Genomic DNA, 14,887 nt, shown 5'->3' with positions numbered 1-14,887 from the left:
ACAGGACAAAGGTTAGCAGCAGAACGAAGCAGTGGGAAATGAAGCACAGAAGGGATATAGCATAAAGATGTCACCAGTTTGCTAGCCAGTCCTAGCATTAATGTACTTACTATATTTTCCATGTCATTTACGCCATCCTCTTCCCAGTTAATTTTGTAATCTGAATCTGAGGACTCAGGATGGGGATAACTGCTCTTCTGGAAAAGGAGAGTCTGTTTTAACTATTTGAGAACTAAAGCAGAAACAGTGTAAATGAGGAGAGGGGAGGCTGGGAAATTTTGTATGGGAAAAGGAATGTTTCATTGACTTTATTTGCACTATAAAATGAGTGCAAAATGAGCAAGATTTGTCTAAGCAGCTTTAGTTTAGAATGATCCAAAATATCTTCACAAATATAGTGGAGTTTGTTTTTAGGGGAAGCTTCATTTTCCACTGAAGAATTATATCATGCTTGGGTCAGAAAATAAGGACTAAAGCCTGGATTTGTCCCTCCTAAATTCTAGTGTTGAGATACCATAGCATAGCAATCAAAGACAAGACTAGGAATCTTTGGTGTGGCTTTCCAGCTCATGACAACCAGGGTAGGGACCCTAACCCCACCCACCTTCTCCCACATCTCTTGCATTTGATTCATTCCCCTTCATGCAAGGAATAGGACCATCTATATAAAAAAAGAGCTCCCCTCACCTCATCCTGACCTTTGTGCTAGCTGAGGAGGGAACAAGCAAGAAGGGGTTGAGTGAAACAAACAATGAGGGTTGTTTTTAATGGGTAAGTGTGAGGATAAACTAAACTGGAGTGGGTTGGAAGATATCAGGAAGTTTTATGGAGAAAAATTAAAAAGGAAAGTGGTCCTGTATATTTTTCAAGAGTTTGTCAGCTGGTCACACTCTCTATGGGATGCTGGAAGAGACATGAACTAGGGGCAGGATATAGTGTGTGTGTCAATATTAGGGATATGGGGGACACAGGATCTAGCAAAAATATAAAAGATCAGCTCTTTGCAGAAGTGGTGGAGTGCAACTGGGTTCCTGCCATGATACTTCTGCATTGTTCCAGTTTGGTTTCTTCACCCTCCTCACCTTCAAGGAACTTCCCAAATAAGTGGCTACTTCATAAACAAGTCCTAATGGGGACTCATCACATTTTACACTTGACGTTGTTCCTGCATGGTGCTTACTACTATAGGGACAACAATTAAGTGTACTTCAGATGGAAAAATGTCACCATATATATGAAACAATTCTGATTTCCTTACGAGCCTGGATTCAATATTCATAGATCCTCACATTGTTTTCCTTATTTAAAAAATATTTCCTTATATTAAAAAATATTAAAAAAAAAATATTCCTCCTCCTCCAAAATCTGTGTCAGAAGCATGAAGAACAGAAGTATATTGGTTTGTAAGATTAAATTCCTTTAATCTTCCTAAATGCTAGTCTTCGCTTTGATAAGTCAAGGTAGGTTAGGAGGTCTTTGTAAAGCATGGAGTTTCACTTCTCATCTTTCTTAGGACAGACTTTTCAGTCTCTTCCTAATCTTTCTTGTAACTCCCATCTGCACCCTTAGAAAGACTATGTTTTGAGACAGGCTAACCTGAGGACAGAATTCCTAGCAGAGCAGATGTATTTTGATTAATAAATGGGCTTATGATCTTTTTCTTTTTATTCCACCAGCCTTTTGTAGACTAACATTTGCTTTCTGATTTTCATCTCTTTTGAGCAGTGATCCTTAGAGAGCTGTGATTAGAAATTTAGGACTGCATCCAGATTTACCGTAGCATTGAATTTCATATTGCCACCTAACTACATTGCCTATTTCCCCTTGTTAATCCTTCTAGTTTTGCTTGGATTTGCTTGACCTATACAATTTTTCTGTCTTGCTGTTTATCACCCTCCCCAGAACACTGCTACACATATATAACTGCACAAACCTTATGAATATGTTTGCTGTACCTCAGTAGTCACCTTTTTTTTTTTAATGTTAGCCAGTTTCTAGTCCATAGCAACAAATTGTCTGTCACCTGAATCATGCTGAATTTCTTTATCCATTCAATGTCAGGGATTTTGTCAAAGGCAGTTTGAAAATCTAAATAAATAATGTCAATTAGTTTACCTTCCCTTATAAAATACTCTCCTGGAATTTTGAAAGACTGCTAAACAGGTAAAAATATATGATCTCCTTTCTAGCATACATAGCCTCACTGAGCCCTATGGCGATGAGGCTTTAGAGGACTTATAATTATGGTTATGATTATCTCCATAATGAATTCTCAAGTACAAATTCAAGAGATTATAATTTTTCAAATAAAAATATATTTATCAGACATGGACATTGTATTAAGAGAGAATACATGCTTTTGAAAATTCAATGCTTTTATTTCTCAATAGAAAAAATGTAGGCATTGTGGAAACTTACTGCACTCAGAGGATAAGCTTCTCCTCTGTGTGTCATTTGTGCAGTCATTAGAAGTGGAGGCCACATGGTGTTATGTTGATCTTTTAGAACAAGATATCCATATGGGAGATCTCAGTACTACTGATGTTTTCAGTTACAGCAATCTTGTTTGGCAGAAAAATACCACTGACATTTAGGTGAGATTTTCTTTGGGATCCCAACATTGTTACATGGGCCTCTCTTTTTCTTAATTTATCAGCACAGTGGCATACATCAAACACCCTGTAAAACAATGACTCTTTATGCTTTAATATTGATTTGGCATTAAAGAACTTTAAGATTTAAACATAGTTTCATTAGTGATTATAAGCCATCAGTTTGAGCCATCTTCAAGACTAAGAGAATGGGTTGTCTGATTAAACAAAAATCATATTGTTAAGTAGCGAATTAAAAATTTAGATCACACTTGTCCTTCAGTTTCCCTCTAGAATCCTATGTCATTTTCAGAAGGTGTAGCGATTATCTGTATTCCTTATTCAGCCGGTCAAAATGTGTAATCGCAGTATGCTCATCTCTATAGGTCTCTGCTGTGTTTCTGTGCAATCACCATTTTTTCCCATTTTGAATTGCCAGAGCATCTTATTACAAAGAGCTCTATTCCAACACAGAATGAGAAATGAATGATTTTCTGCACATCATTTCCCTTCATTTCAAATGGGATAAGCTTTCCTCAGCTTTGCAAAGGATCTGGAGATTCCAGACAGAAGCATAGTCTTTGAGAGGGTGATTCAACCCTCTTGAGATAAAAGCATGAAGACAGATAACATTAATTGCCTTCAGAAGAACCTATGTCTCCCCATTGACTGTAGAAAGCAAACAATACATCTACATTCCCCAGTGCGGTGCTACACAGATACCTGATCTTAGTCTACATGCAAAAGCATGGTGGCCCCTCCATCCTCATGAATCAGTTCTTCTGTAAAAGCTCCAAAATGGCTGATCACAGGATCTGAAGGAGCACCTCTGCTCTACCCTGGTATTCAGAGGTGCCTAGTGACCCTTCCGTGATAATACACTGCATTAAGCAGATGTGCCATAAAAGCCTAGGCAGATGTCAGATGTAGATGGCAAGTCCATGCTCAAAAGCAGCCAGGAATGTAGATGTTTTTGGGTTTTGACAGCACCCACAGAAACATGAGGGTCTCCCATAAAGCCTGGGTGATATGCTCATGCCAGAAAGCCTATAGGAGAACTTCCAGCTTTAAAAATATTAAAACAGAGAATCAAGGAGAGAATAAAATTTCTCTAGCAATTTAAGGATTTTGATGTTTTAATTGATTATACAGATTATTTTTAAGTCTATGTATTCATTTACCTCCTTTTTTTTTTAATGAAATCCTTTCCACTTGAATGTGTAGATTTTCTCTGTATACATAGAAAGACAATTTAAATAAACTTTCATTTTTTTCATTCTAACAGAGTACCACTCTGAATAAATATTTCTTTTATTCAGAAGACTTCCTGAAGAAAAGCAGTTTTTCATGATGGAAGGCCACTAGAAGAAAATCCAGTAAAGAACATGACTTTTAGTAAGTTAAGACTGCTACTTGTTTATTAAATGCTATTGCCATCATGGATCTCCTGACAGGATTAAGTGCAACAAAAGTGGAATCTTCTCTAATCTATCTATCTCCATGTGCCATTTTACTCAATTACAATGTGCTCTCCTTGTTTTCTCCCTAAAGCATAGGTTAGCTGTTAGCTCAAGCCAATACTGGATATAGTCTAAACATGACTAATGCATTTAACCAGATGGCTGTACAGATAGCTCTTTTTCAATTATTTTTTCAATATTTTCTTCCTGGATCTCTTATCTATATTTATCTTGAGGTTTTAGATCCATATGTCCATTTTATATACCTTTTAATTACTTGGACTTGCTACACAACATTTTTGTTTTGAATGACTCCACAAAACAGTGAAATAACCAAATTGTTACAATTCATGGTCATTTTAATACTCTAATGTCTTTTACATAATCTATTTAAAAGTAGCTCTGGTACCTTATCCAACTAATGCTTCATCCTCTGAGATATTCCAAAGATATTCTCAGAAAACACAAAAAGGTTTGTTCATTTATTGAGTAAGATGTTAATGAAGACTCTGTTCTGCATCTATCACATTCCTGCTTTTAGATATGGAAATATCATCATCAGATGGCAAATTTAAGTGAGCTTGTTTCTATATAGAAACATCATCATTTTCCTTTATAATGGAAATCTCTGTGAATGAATACTTGATTTTGCAAGTAATTTTGGTGACTGCACAAATCTGTTCCCAATTTGGGACTACATTTTCCACTCAGATGTTTAAATTTGCTTAGTCAATGTTGGGTTTTTTTGTAAATTAAAACATAGTGCATGCACAACATCTCACTAAGGATGTCTGTACACAATGATATTGACTCTAGTCTGTGTACTGAACAAGAGTTACAAATAATTGCTGAAGTAATGAAGAAAACATTTTTAATATGTGTAATTGCAGCTTTTATTGTAATAAACTATTTGCAGCTAAGTGCCCTGAACTGGCCACATTGATTCAATGTGCCTTCCTGGATGTAGCATGTGGTGAGTACTTCATGGATACCTCTCTGTCTTTGAGACTTTTGTTCAGTGCCTCCTTCCATGAGCAGAATATTGGCACTCATCATTGTTCTCATCACCTTCAAGCTGCCAGTATAAACATCGGTATACATCTAAATTATTTTTCTCAGTTCAGGCAATTTTCTTTGTGCTATTTTGAATACAATTGAAATTGTTTCTCCTTTGGAACTGAGAGCTCTTAAACTTTTTCCTTAATTTGCTGCTATAAAAATAATATCAACTAAAAAGTCAAAATTTATCATGCTGACATAAAAGATGCTAAATACTTTGAACACAGTTTAAATAAAGTCTTTAAACTTCTGAAAGTCTTTATCAGAAGAGAGACAGAGAAAAAAAAAGCCTCATACAGAGAAAAAGCTAATTAATATTGGCAATGGATTCACAAAGAGGAATCAACATTCCTCTCGTATAGTCAAATAAATGATACTTTTCTATTCACTTCATCAGAAAACTGTCATCTTGCCAAACGGTATAGCTCTGTGGTCCAAATACCAGATTCTAAAACTAAATAAAAACAGATTGTGGCACATGTGCTGGATAGTTTGTTCTCAGATTGTCTGTAATGTGATGTACCTTTCAGCAGAGTGAGGGGCTCAGGTTGGTGCCTCCAGAGGGCTGGGAGATGGTCACCGGTCCCAGGGAAGGAAAAAGTGTCTGAGAGTGAGAGTCATGGCAAGAACACAGGAGCTGTACCCCATGGAGACAGTACCGAAAGAAGCAGGAACCTAACTCATGCATAACTCAGCCCCCACGGTGGTAGACAGAAACTTTTTAGGGATCAGAGGGAGCTGGCTGCAAATCAAAAGCTACTGTGATCACCGTAACCAAGCAGAAAGTAAGAACTTGCCTATAAGCATATGATAGATGGAGATTTGCTTATATACAATTTAATTTCTGCTCTGTTTTATTTAGTGACTCTCAGTTTTCTCTCTTTAAAAGGTTAATTATTTTGGTTTATATTTTAATAAAATCTGGCTATAAGTTGAAAGAACTTTTTAGTATTCTGGTCTCCACCCTAAGGCAAGGCTCAAGACATGCACCTCAGAGCTTTACCTTGCTCTCCTCTCACACCATTGCACACACATCCTTTGCTTAACAGTATGCAGCATTTTAATTTATCAGAATTGGCTGCAAATTATTACTTACATCCTGTAAGGGTTCAAAGGGTTTCAAAATTTGTGCTGCATCAGAGAAAAGAAATATTGACACTTTTTACACAGAAGTAAAATTTCACGGCATCTCAATCTTTTGTTTTGTTTTGTCATTCTAAGCTAAACAACACTTTTTGACGTTTCCAGGTAGGGAGTTCACTGTGAGCGTAATTGAAGCCTTTAGTTTAATCTTCCTCCAGTTTACTCCGAATTTTGAACTGCTGCACTGACTTCTGAAGAGCTGGTCTTTGTGCCTCCACTCGATTTTAACTCCACTTGCGAAACCTAGCTGTCTCGATGCTGTGTAATCCAGCCTCAAACTAAATGCTCCATCTCCTAGTGGCAAGCTGAAATATTTTAGCCTCTGCTTTGAGGTTTGGTGGTTGTAATTAGGTTGGTGTCACGGAGGCACCTCGGAGCTAGTTTAAGGGACAAGAGGGTCCAAAACAACTTTTATTAAACTGGTGAGAAACAGGGTTTTAGCACTCCAAAAGTGACTTAAATACAGGTTCGGATATCAGTTGAGGAAAATTATTAAGGGGCAGCAACTAATACAACAGGTGGTCCACAGAGTGCATGCACATGGCTTCACCAAAACAATGCCAGAACCGTCTCTGGGTCTGTGAAGAGTACACACTTGCCTGAACACGGTGCAGGATTATTCTTAAAGAGATACACGTACTCGTAGTGAGTACAGAAAGTTAGCACACTCGCGATTCTGCGAGGGTAAATTTATAATACACTCGCAATCCTGCGAGGGTTAATTTACTTACACATGCAAATGTGCACGGAATATTACACGTGCTTATGTAGAAGCACGGGAGGAAAATACACTCGCGATTGTGCGAGGAAATAATTTATACACGTGCTCGTATTGAGCATGGAAAGTTACACATGCAAATGTGCACGGAAAGTTACTCGTGCTTGTATTAAGCACGGAAAGTTACACGTGCTTATGTGCCTTTAAGTGGTCAGGTACTTCAATTAAAGTAATCTGTATCTGTGATAGGTTTACAATAATCTCATTCTTTGTCTAGTCTAATTTGAAAGCCCAGAGGTAACCGCTGAAAACTGCAGTAAACAAGATTTGACTATGTGACCTTGTGCCTTGATCTAGATTACTTGTGTTATGGTTTCTGAAACCCTAATTGTTTAACAGCTACCCTGTAATAAGCACCCAGTAAACAATAACTCTGCCTCAATCTACCTATTTTTGTATTGAAGAAGGTGAGAGTTGTGGAGATACCAAATGAAAACTAAAAAACAGTAAAGCAAATACACCACTAGATAAGAAATAGCAAACCAATTGTCACACTACCCAGATGATTTGTCCTGTTTAGATAGCAACTCCTAACTGCTGCAGACATCTAATTTAAATGCAGAATAACTGCTTGCAGAACCATACTATGTATTGCTAGTTAAGAACTGTTTTCATAGTTTTACAAAAAAGACTCCTTTATATTTCTTATTCCAAAGGAATGAATCTGTCATCTTGAAAACAATTTTTCTGTTCTTTTTTTTTGATCTAGTGCTAAGAATTTTAATATACTTAATCTTTACTTGATTTATTCATCTGCTTGATTAAACAGTGATTCCGCATGTAGCTGTATAAGGGCTGGGCTTTCTTTTGGTTTTTCTTTATGAACTTGCCATCTTTCATGCTTAATATTTATCAAAAGTAGTCATCTTAGTTAGGACTGTATTCAATTATAGAGCTGTTGTGTTTCACTTCCCCATTTGTGTAAGGTGATTTAATTCAGAATGTTATTTGGCTTGTCCATTTTAATGCAAAACAGTATTTCCAAATAACTTTCTTCTTTTCTTATCTATAATTTGCTTTCTCATGGCCATTTCTGACTGCTTCAAAATTTAATTATTTGACTTCCCATGGTCTGACTCTCCCTTCAGCATAAGAACAGGATAACTTGGACAATATACCTAAGTATTTTGAAGTTCCTGGTATCGCTGATACTAGTTTCCTTTCCTCCAAGCTCAGCTTTCCTCTACCTCCCTCTTTTACCATCACTTTAGCAATCTTCTTTTCTTTGGACATCTTGCAGAGCAAGCACCTTTGTGGTTCTCTTATCCTATTTTTTATCCTATTTCTCCACTCTGGAAGACTTCCAATAGTACAGCTCTGACTGTAGCAGTGCAGTTGTCGTGATACTTAAAGAGCACAGAAATTGCTTTTTAGCTCTTTACACGTTTAAACAAGTTGTACTTCTTTGTAGACTTTTTGAAGTACAAGGAAACTTTTCCAGGTTCTGCAAGTCATTACACAAAGGGACAGAGCTCACAGGCCTCTGCACCATAAGCAGGTAGCCCATATGCCAGTGGCAGGTTACATCTGGGGACAGAAAAATGCTAATTGCTAGGCATAAATTTCTGTACTTCAGGAGCTATAATCTTAGAAGTGCTTGAGCTCCCAGACCTTCTGATAGCTGCAAATAAAGGTTTTTGGCACTGCTTCTAATATCCAACCCTGAAAAGGGGTAATTTTCAGAAGCACAAAGGAAAATACGTGCATACAGGTGCTGTAACTTAAATAGTGAGAGTATGAGCATCATTGTGCCTGTTTAAAATGATAATTTAGGCTGAAGCAATCAAATGTATGCACTGGTGAATTGTTAAACCAGCCCTGGCACATTTTTCCCCAAGTAAACTAGTACCCTCCCGAGCAGCTCCATGGCACACGCTGGCCTGTGCCAGAGTCCGTTCACAACAGGCAGTTTGGAAGTGGCCACCCCATTCTGGAGACTGAGAAAAATGAACAGTATGGGCACAGCCAGTCAAAGCCAGCTGGGCTGGGGATTAGTGAGTGGACCTTAGGACTGGTACTTTTACTGGTATAGACATAACCATTTTGTCTATTGAGTGCTTGGGTATGCATTGCAAAACTCCAGATGGACAAAACCTTCAGGGAGGGGTGGGGGAGTAGAGTATGACAGACTCATCTAATGCAATTTAGCTCTTTCATGGTGGAAGAACCTGAAATGGGCATGAGGGACAGAGCTTAAAAGCCAGGCCTTATGCAAAGTTGCAGTCCATATACAGGTAGCAATTAGGATCTGCATGAAGGAGAAGGGAGTGGACAGTCCCAGTATTTGCGCAATGAGCACTAGGAACCTAGGGGACAATTCACCACAGATGGTTCAGAAAACATCTGTAGGACTAACCAGAGGAAGAAGTCTAGGGTTAACTGCTGGCTTGTAATAGGGCTAGCACTGCAAATTCTCTTGATGCATAAGATGTTTACTCTAAGAGGAAAAAAAACCTTTATGGACCACTGTAAACAGAGGTTCAACAAGATTCACCTGCAAACAGAGATAGCAAAGTTAACTAACAAGATGTGTCATACTGGATAACTATATGAAGTAAACAGGGAAGCACTATCATTTTAGGCATTTGTCATGGTTTAACACTGGCCAGCAACTAAGCACCACGCAGCTGTTTGCTCACTACCTGCCAGTGGGATGGGGAAGAGAATTGAATAGTAAAAGTGAGAAAACTCATGGGTTGAGATAAAGATGGTTTAATAGGCAAAGCAAAATCCACACACGCAAGTAAAGCAAAACAAAGAATTCATTCACTACTTCTTACTGGCAGGTAGGTGTTCAGCCATATCCAGGAAAGCAGGGCTCCATCACACGTAACAGTCACTTGAGAAGACAAATGCCATCACTCTGAACATTCCCCTCTTCCTTTTTCTTCCCCCAGTTTTACACACTGAACATGACATCATATGAGATGGAATATCACTTTGGTCAGTTGGGGTCAGCTGTCTCCAGTGTGTCCCTTCCCAGCTTCTTGTGCACTTCGAGCCTACTCGCTGGTGAGGTGGTATGAGACACAGAAAGGGCCTCAACTCTATGTGAGCACTGCTCAGCAGTAACTAAAACATGCCTGCATTATCAACACTGTTTCCAGAACAAATCCATAACATGGCCCCATACTAGCTACTATGAAGAAAATTAACTCTGTCGCAGCCAAAACCAGCACAGCATTACACCTTCTACGTGGTCATTTCACCTCTGTAACACTTTGCACGTGTGCAGAACAGGATTTGCTTTCAGTTTAGCACAATAGACCTTATGGCCATGATTCCCCACTCTCTTTCATTTCCGGTATCCTGCATTCTTGGAAATATGTGTAAAATACTGCTGATCAGTCTCAGTTTTTAAAAGTCATCTGCTTCTTTCCTGTAGAACAACAAAAAGCATAATGAAATTACAATCACCAGTGGAAAATAGGCATATGCTGTCCAGGAAAGATAAGATTAAATTGGTGGGGCTAAGAATCACCATGGTAGTAAGCAGCAGTGAAATACAGATTAGATGGATGAAAACAGAAATATCAGCTGTGTTCTGGAAGGATTGCAAAAGAGATTTTACTGGAGCAGTCCTTGAAGTACTGCCACAGATCCTGAGATCTCTAGTTTTTTCTAGCAATTTCTAGTAAATTCTTGTTACTGGGATTACAATTTTCCAGGTATATGCTGAAGGACATGTATAAATAATAATGATAAAGCCCAGTTACTACTACATAGCCAGTTATATGTTAATAACAAGCTTGATGGAATAACAAATATAACTGGGATATAGGTTTCTCCACCATGATGAGCTGAGTTGCTGATTGAGTCAATAATAAATTTATCCTGAAAAGAAGGTTTCTAAACATCAGAGCAACAACATTTTCGAGCAGCTTTTCTAATTGCAGCACAAAATGAATTTGGTTAAACAGCATGATCACAACCCAGATTAAATGATAGGATTGACCAAAATGGCAGAACTCTGATGCTTTCGTATGGCCTAATAATGGGAAACATTATACAAGGTTTTGGGTAATAGAGGTATAGATCCTATATCTCTAGATAAGTTTCTGAATTCAGTGCACGCTGAAAACAATATTTGCTGTTGCTGATATTTTTCTTGCCTCACTTAATGATTAGTTTCTATGTCTGTCCTTTGCTAACAAGAGTTTGTGAACTTGATTATATGTTGTTTTGCCACTGTTTAGGTACTTAACGACATCTTAGTCCTTAAATATATAGTAATTCTTTTAATAATATAAATAAAACATTTTATTATTTCAGCAGATTAGGTAACATTTTAGTTATATTGTTACATTTCAGTTTGGCATATTGATGTGTAATGTCTATTCCCTGCTCCTCTTAGGGTTTTATTGGTTGCTATAGTTACTGGCCACTGTTTCTCACATGTCATTTATGTAAGCTAAATTCTCAGTGACCCTAAATCTGTTATCATACTGTTGCGGTTTAACCCAGCAGGCAGCTAAACACCACAACAGCCACTCACTCACTCTGCCTTCTCCACTGGGATGGGGAAGAGAATCAGAAAAAAAAAAAAGGTAAACATCATGGATTAAGATAATGACAGTTTAACAGGGCAGAAAGGGAAATAACAATAACAATAATAACAACAACAACAACAACATAGATAAAACAAGTTATGCACAATGCAATTGCTTACTCCTGTCATCTGATACTCAGCCAGTTCCTGAGCAGTGGTTCCCTTTCCCAGTTTCCCCCAAAACATATATTGAGCATGATGTCATATGGTATGGAATATTCCTTTGTCTGACTTGGGTCCAATCTGTTCTGGCTGTGCTCCCTCCCAGCTTCTTGTGCACCTGGCACTGCATGAGAAGCTGAAAAGACCTTGACTATTTAACAATAATTAAAACATCAGTGTATTATCAACATTATTCTCATTCTAAATCCAAAACACAGCACTATACCAGCTAGTAGGAAGAAAATTATCCCAGCCAAAACCAAGACACAAACACACCTTGTTGTTTCTGTTCTGTGGGATGGCAAAGTGCCAACTTGTTATGAGGAAGAATTCCAAATAAATTAATATAGCTTGTCTGCAGGACAGTCTGGACTTGCAGGGCTGAATCCCCGCCTTGCACTGCCATATATTTTAAATCCACATTAACAATACCTCAACAAGGTCTTGTGCATGCTGTAACACAGTCTATCTTGATATTTATTATTTAATCTATTAAAACATTTGGCTCTCTTCACAGACAGTTGGGGGACCAATTAAAAGTCCAGAAAAACTACACAAAGTTTCTCATGTAATTAGACGTTTCAGGGCGTGCTATTAAGGACCATCTGTTCTCCTGGTTGACTGAGTATGACTGAGAAATTAGATGTTTCCTTTTGTACTTGAGGTTCCGTCTGTCTTGATTCTATATTTGATTACGCTGTATGGGGGTGTGGGCTGAATTTATTTATAATAGTCTTAATTTGTATAGACAGTTAAGTATGGTTTATTGGGTAGGATGTCAAACCATTTAGCATTTGAAATTTCATTTATAGTTTTAGTGCAAATAACTCTCTTGAACATTTTTCTAGGAGAATCTCCATTGTTTTTCTCTTGCTTACGTTTCCCCATCATTTGTTTTTTTTCCCTTTTTACTAGTGATCCAGTTTTACCATGGAGTAAATGGTTACAACTACAGAGAAATCACTGACATTTCATGCGTCTTGAATTTGGCTAGTAAAGCCTAGCAGATCTGAGCAGTACAACGAAACGTATGCTGTAAAGTTGTGAGAACTGGTTTACTGTCTCCGCTGTGACATCTGTGTGGTCCCACTGAAGGCAACTTAGAATATGTCAGACTGCTGCACAACATGGAGATACCCAAATTAACTTTTAATTTAGGTACTTCTGCTATTGCCAGCCATGATGTGTCAATACCATTAAGAGGAAGGTTCAGTCCCTTTGCATCAGTTCAGCTGTTTGTCTACACTTTGCCCCTTAAGTGCCTTTAAATTCTAACAGAGCAATGACATGCAGCAATACTTTCTTGTAACATTTTTAACAACTGATTGCTTCTGTTAGATTTTTGCACTAGCACATGCACATTTAAAACCTAAACCTGGCTCTAAATAATACTTTCACATCTTGTATAAATTCATGCAAATAAGATCAAAGGTCTCATATGCTCTGCATATAGCAAAGTATTCAGAAATCTGACCAATCTGTACCATCTGGTCATTCTGCTTTGATTATGGCACTGTGTTTCATTATATCTACCGTGCTTTGATCTTTCAACTACTTTGTGTACAGAAGCAGAACAGTTATAGCAATATTCAAACAACACATTTATTCATTCATTTGTTCATTCACTCAAATGTAATATTGTATAAATAATTAAATCTGAAATATGAGTTTATAAAACACTCTCGCTGCACTCTTAGCACTGCTAAGGTAACTGCTCTCACATCACCCTTCGGCATGTAATCCCTGGCACTTGTGCAGTAGGCATGATTGTCAAAATCCACAAACAGTTTAAAAACACTATTTGAATATAACTGTGGGCACTTGGAGTAGGATCACCTCACCAAAATTTAGACTAAGTTAGTTATCAAGGAGTGAGTTAGTTACCTCTGGCTCCCTTTAGTGTCAGCAGAGAATAACAGGAATTTCCAATTTCCAATTATTTTCCCTAACTAAGGGAAGTTATGTAATTAGGCAGCTGATTTGAGGTGAAATGAATCAACTAGGAGCCCACATCCCTCATCATTAAGAAGAGCTTGACCCTGACGTCTCTAATTTCTAGTCCCCAAAGTTAACTTCATCCCCCCTAACGTGTGATTCCCTGGCCTGCAGTGGGATTGACTCAGCATTTTTCAGCTATAAGTATCCTCTCTCTTGAGGATAAAGGGCATGCATTTTTCTTAAAAGAAAAAATAAGTGCAGCCACCATGACAGTGAAGCTACGGCTGTTCATGTTGCACACCATAGTGAACATGATAATACAGCCTCTGGAATTTATTATCTATTGTGAAGGAGATGTGGATGCTGTTGGGTGTAATAGGAAAAATAATCTAACTTCCTTTCTAAAGAATTGTCCCTGAAATACAGTGTGTGGGGGGGTTGTTTTGTGGTTTTTTGTTTGTTTTTGTTGTTTGTGGGTTTAGTTTGGTTTAGTTTGGTTTTTGTTTGCTGGTTTGCGGTTTATTTGTTTGGGATTTTTTGTTTGGTTGGGTTTTGGGGTTTTCGTTGGTTTTGGTTTTGTTGTTTAATTTAAAGTGAATGAAGTAAGGACCACAACAAGTACTAAACTTTGACAGATGTTCTGCTTTGGTGAGATGTGAAACTATGTTAAGTTTAACCCAAATAACATAGAGATGGATTGAGCACGTCAGAACTTTTTGTTACAATGCTTTTGCAGACTGAAATATTTATTTGTATTTTTTTGCTTTAGGAATTACTTTGTTTCAAAATTGTAATTATTCTACAATCAGAAAACTGGAAAACTGAGCTTTGATGGATGATTTTTTTTCTACAATGTTTCTTCTATAAAGTATCTGAAAGTATAAAAATTTGAAGAGAAATGAAATCATCCAAGAACTGGAATTTTCAGTCTCATATGAGGTCTACATAAAGGGTCATCTTGCAAAGTGGTGGGGTTTTTTTCATCTTAGCAATGGTAATGTTGGCTGTCTGCTCCCTTGATAATAACGTACATCACAGTTTTCACAGTTTTCATAAAATGGAGGCTGGTATAAGTCACTGCAGATTACATAATTACTAGATAGTAAAAATACTGGGTTTATAGATGGTTTTATATAATTTTGTATGTGTTTTAAGGCCTGTATCTTCCAGGTGCTACAGTGGTGGTTGTGCTTTCTCAAAGTTCAAT

The 14,887-nt window shown here is 37.6% G+C and overlaps 1 protein-coding gene across 1 annotated transcript in view; it reads left to right on the top strand.

Annotated features, from left to right (window-relative positions):
* The window catches only part of MEI4 (meiotic double-stranded break formation protein 4), a 131,836-nt gene that overhangs the window by 18,716 nt on the left and 98,233 nt on the right, over positions 1-14,887 (top strand). The window contains exon 2 of the mRNA XM_071806845.1: positions 3,877-3,986. Coding sequence (XP_071662946.1) covers positions 3,977-3,986 — 10 coding nt within the window. The 5' untranslated portion in view covers positions 3,877-3,976. The remainder of the gene's footprint in view (positions 1-3,876; positions 3,987-14,887) is intronic.

The sequence above is a fragment of the Patagioenas fasciata genome, chromosome 3 (assembly GCF_037038585.1).
Source record: "Patagioenas fasciata isolate bPatFas1 chromosome 3, bPatFas1.hap1, whole genome shotgun sequence".
NCBI lineage: Eukaryota > Metazoa > Chordata > Aves > Columbiformes > Columbidae > Patagioenas > Patagioenas fasciata.
This window is presented reverse-complemented; position numbering and strand designations above follow the sequence as displayed.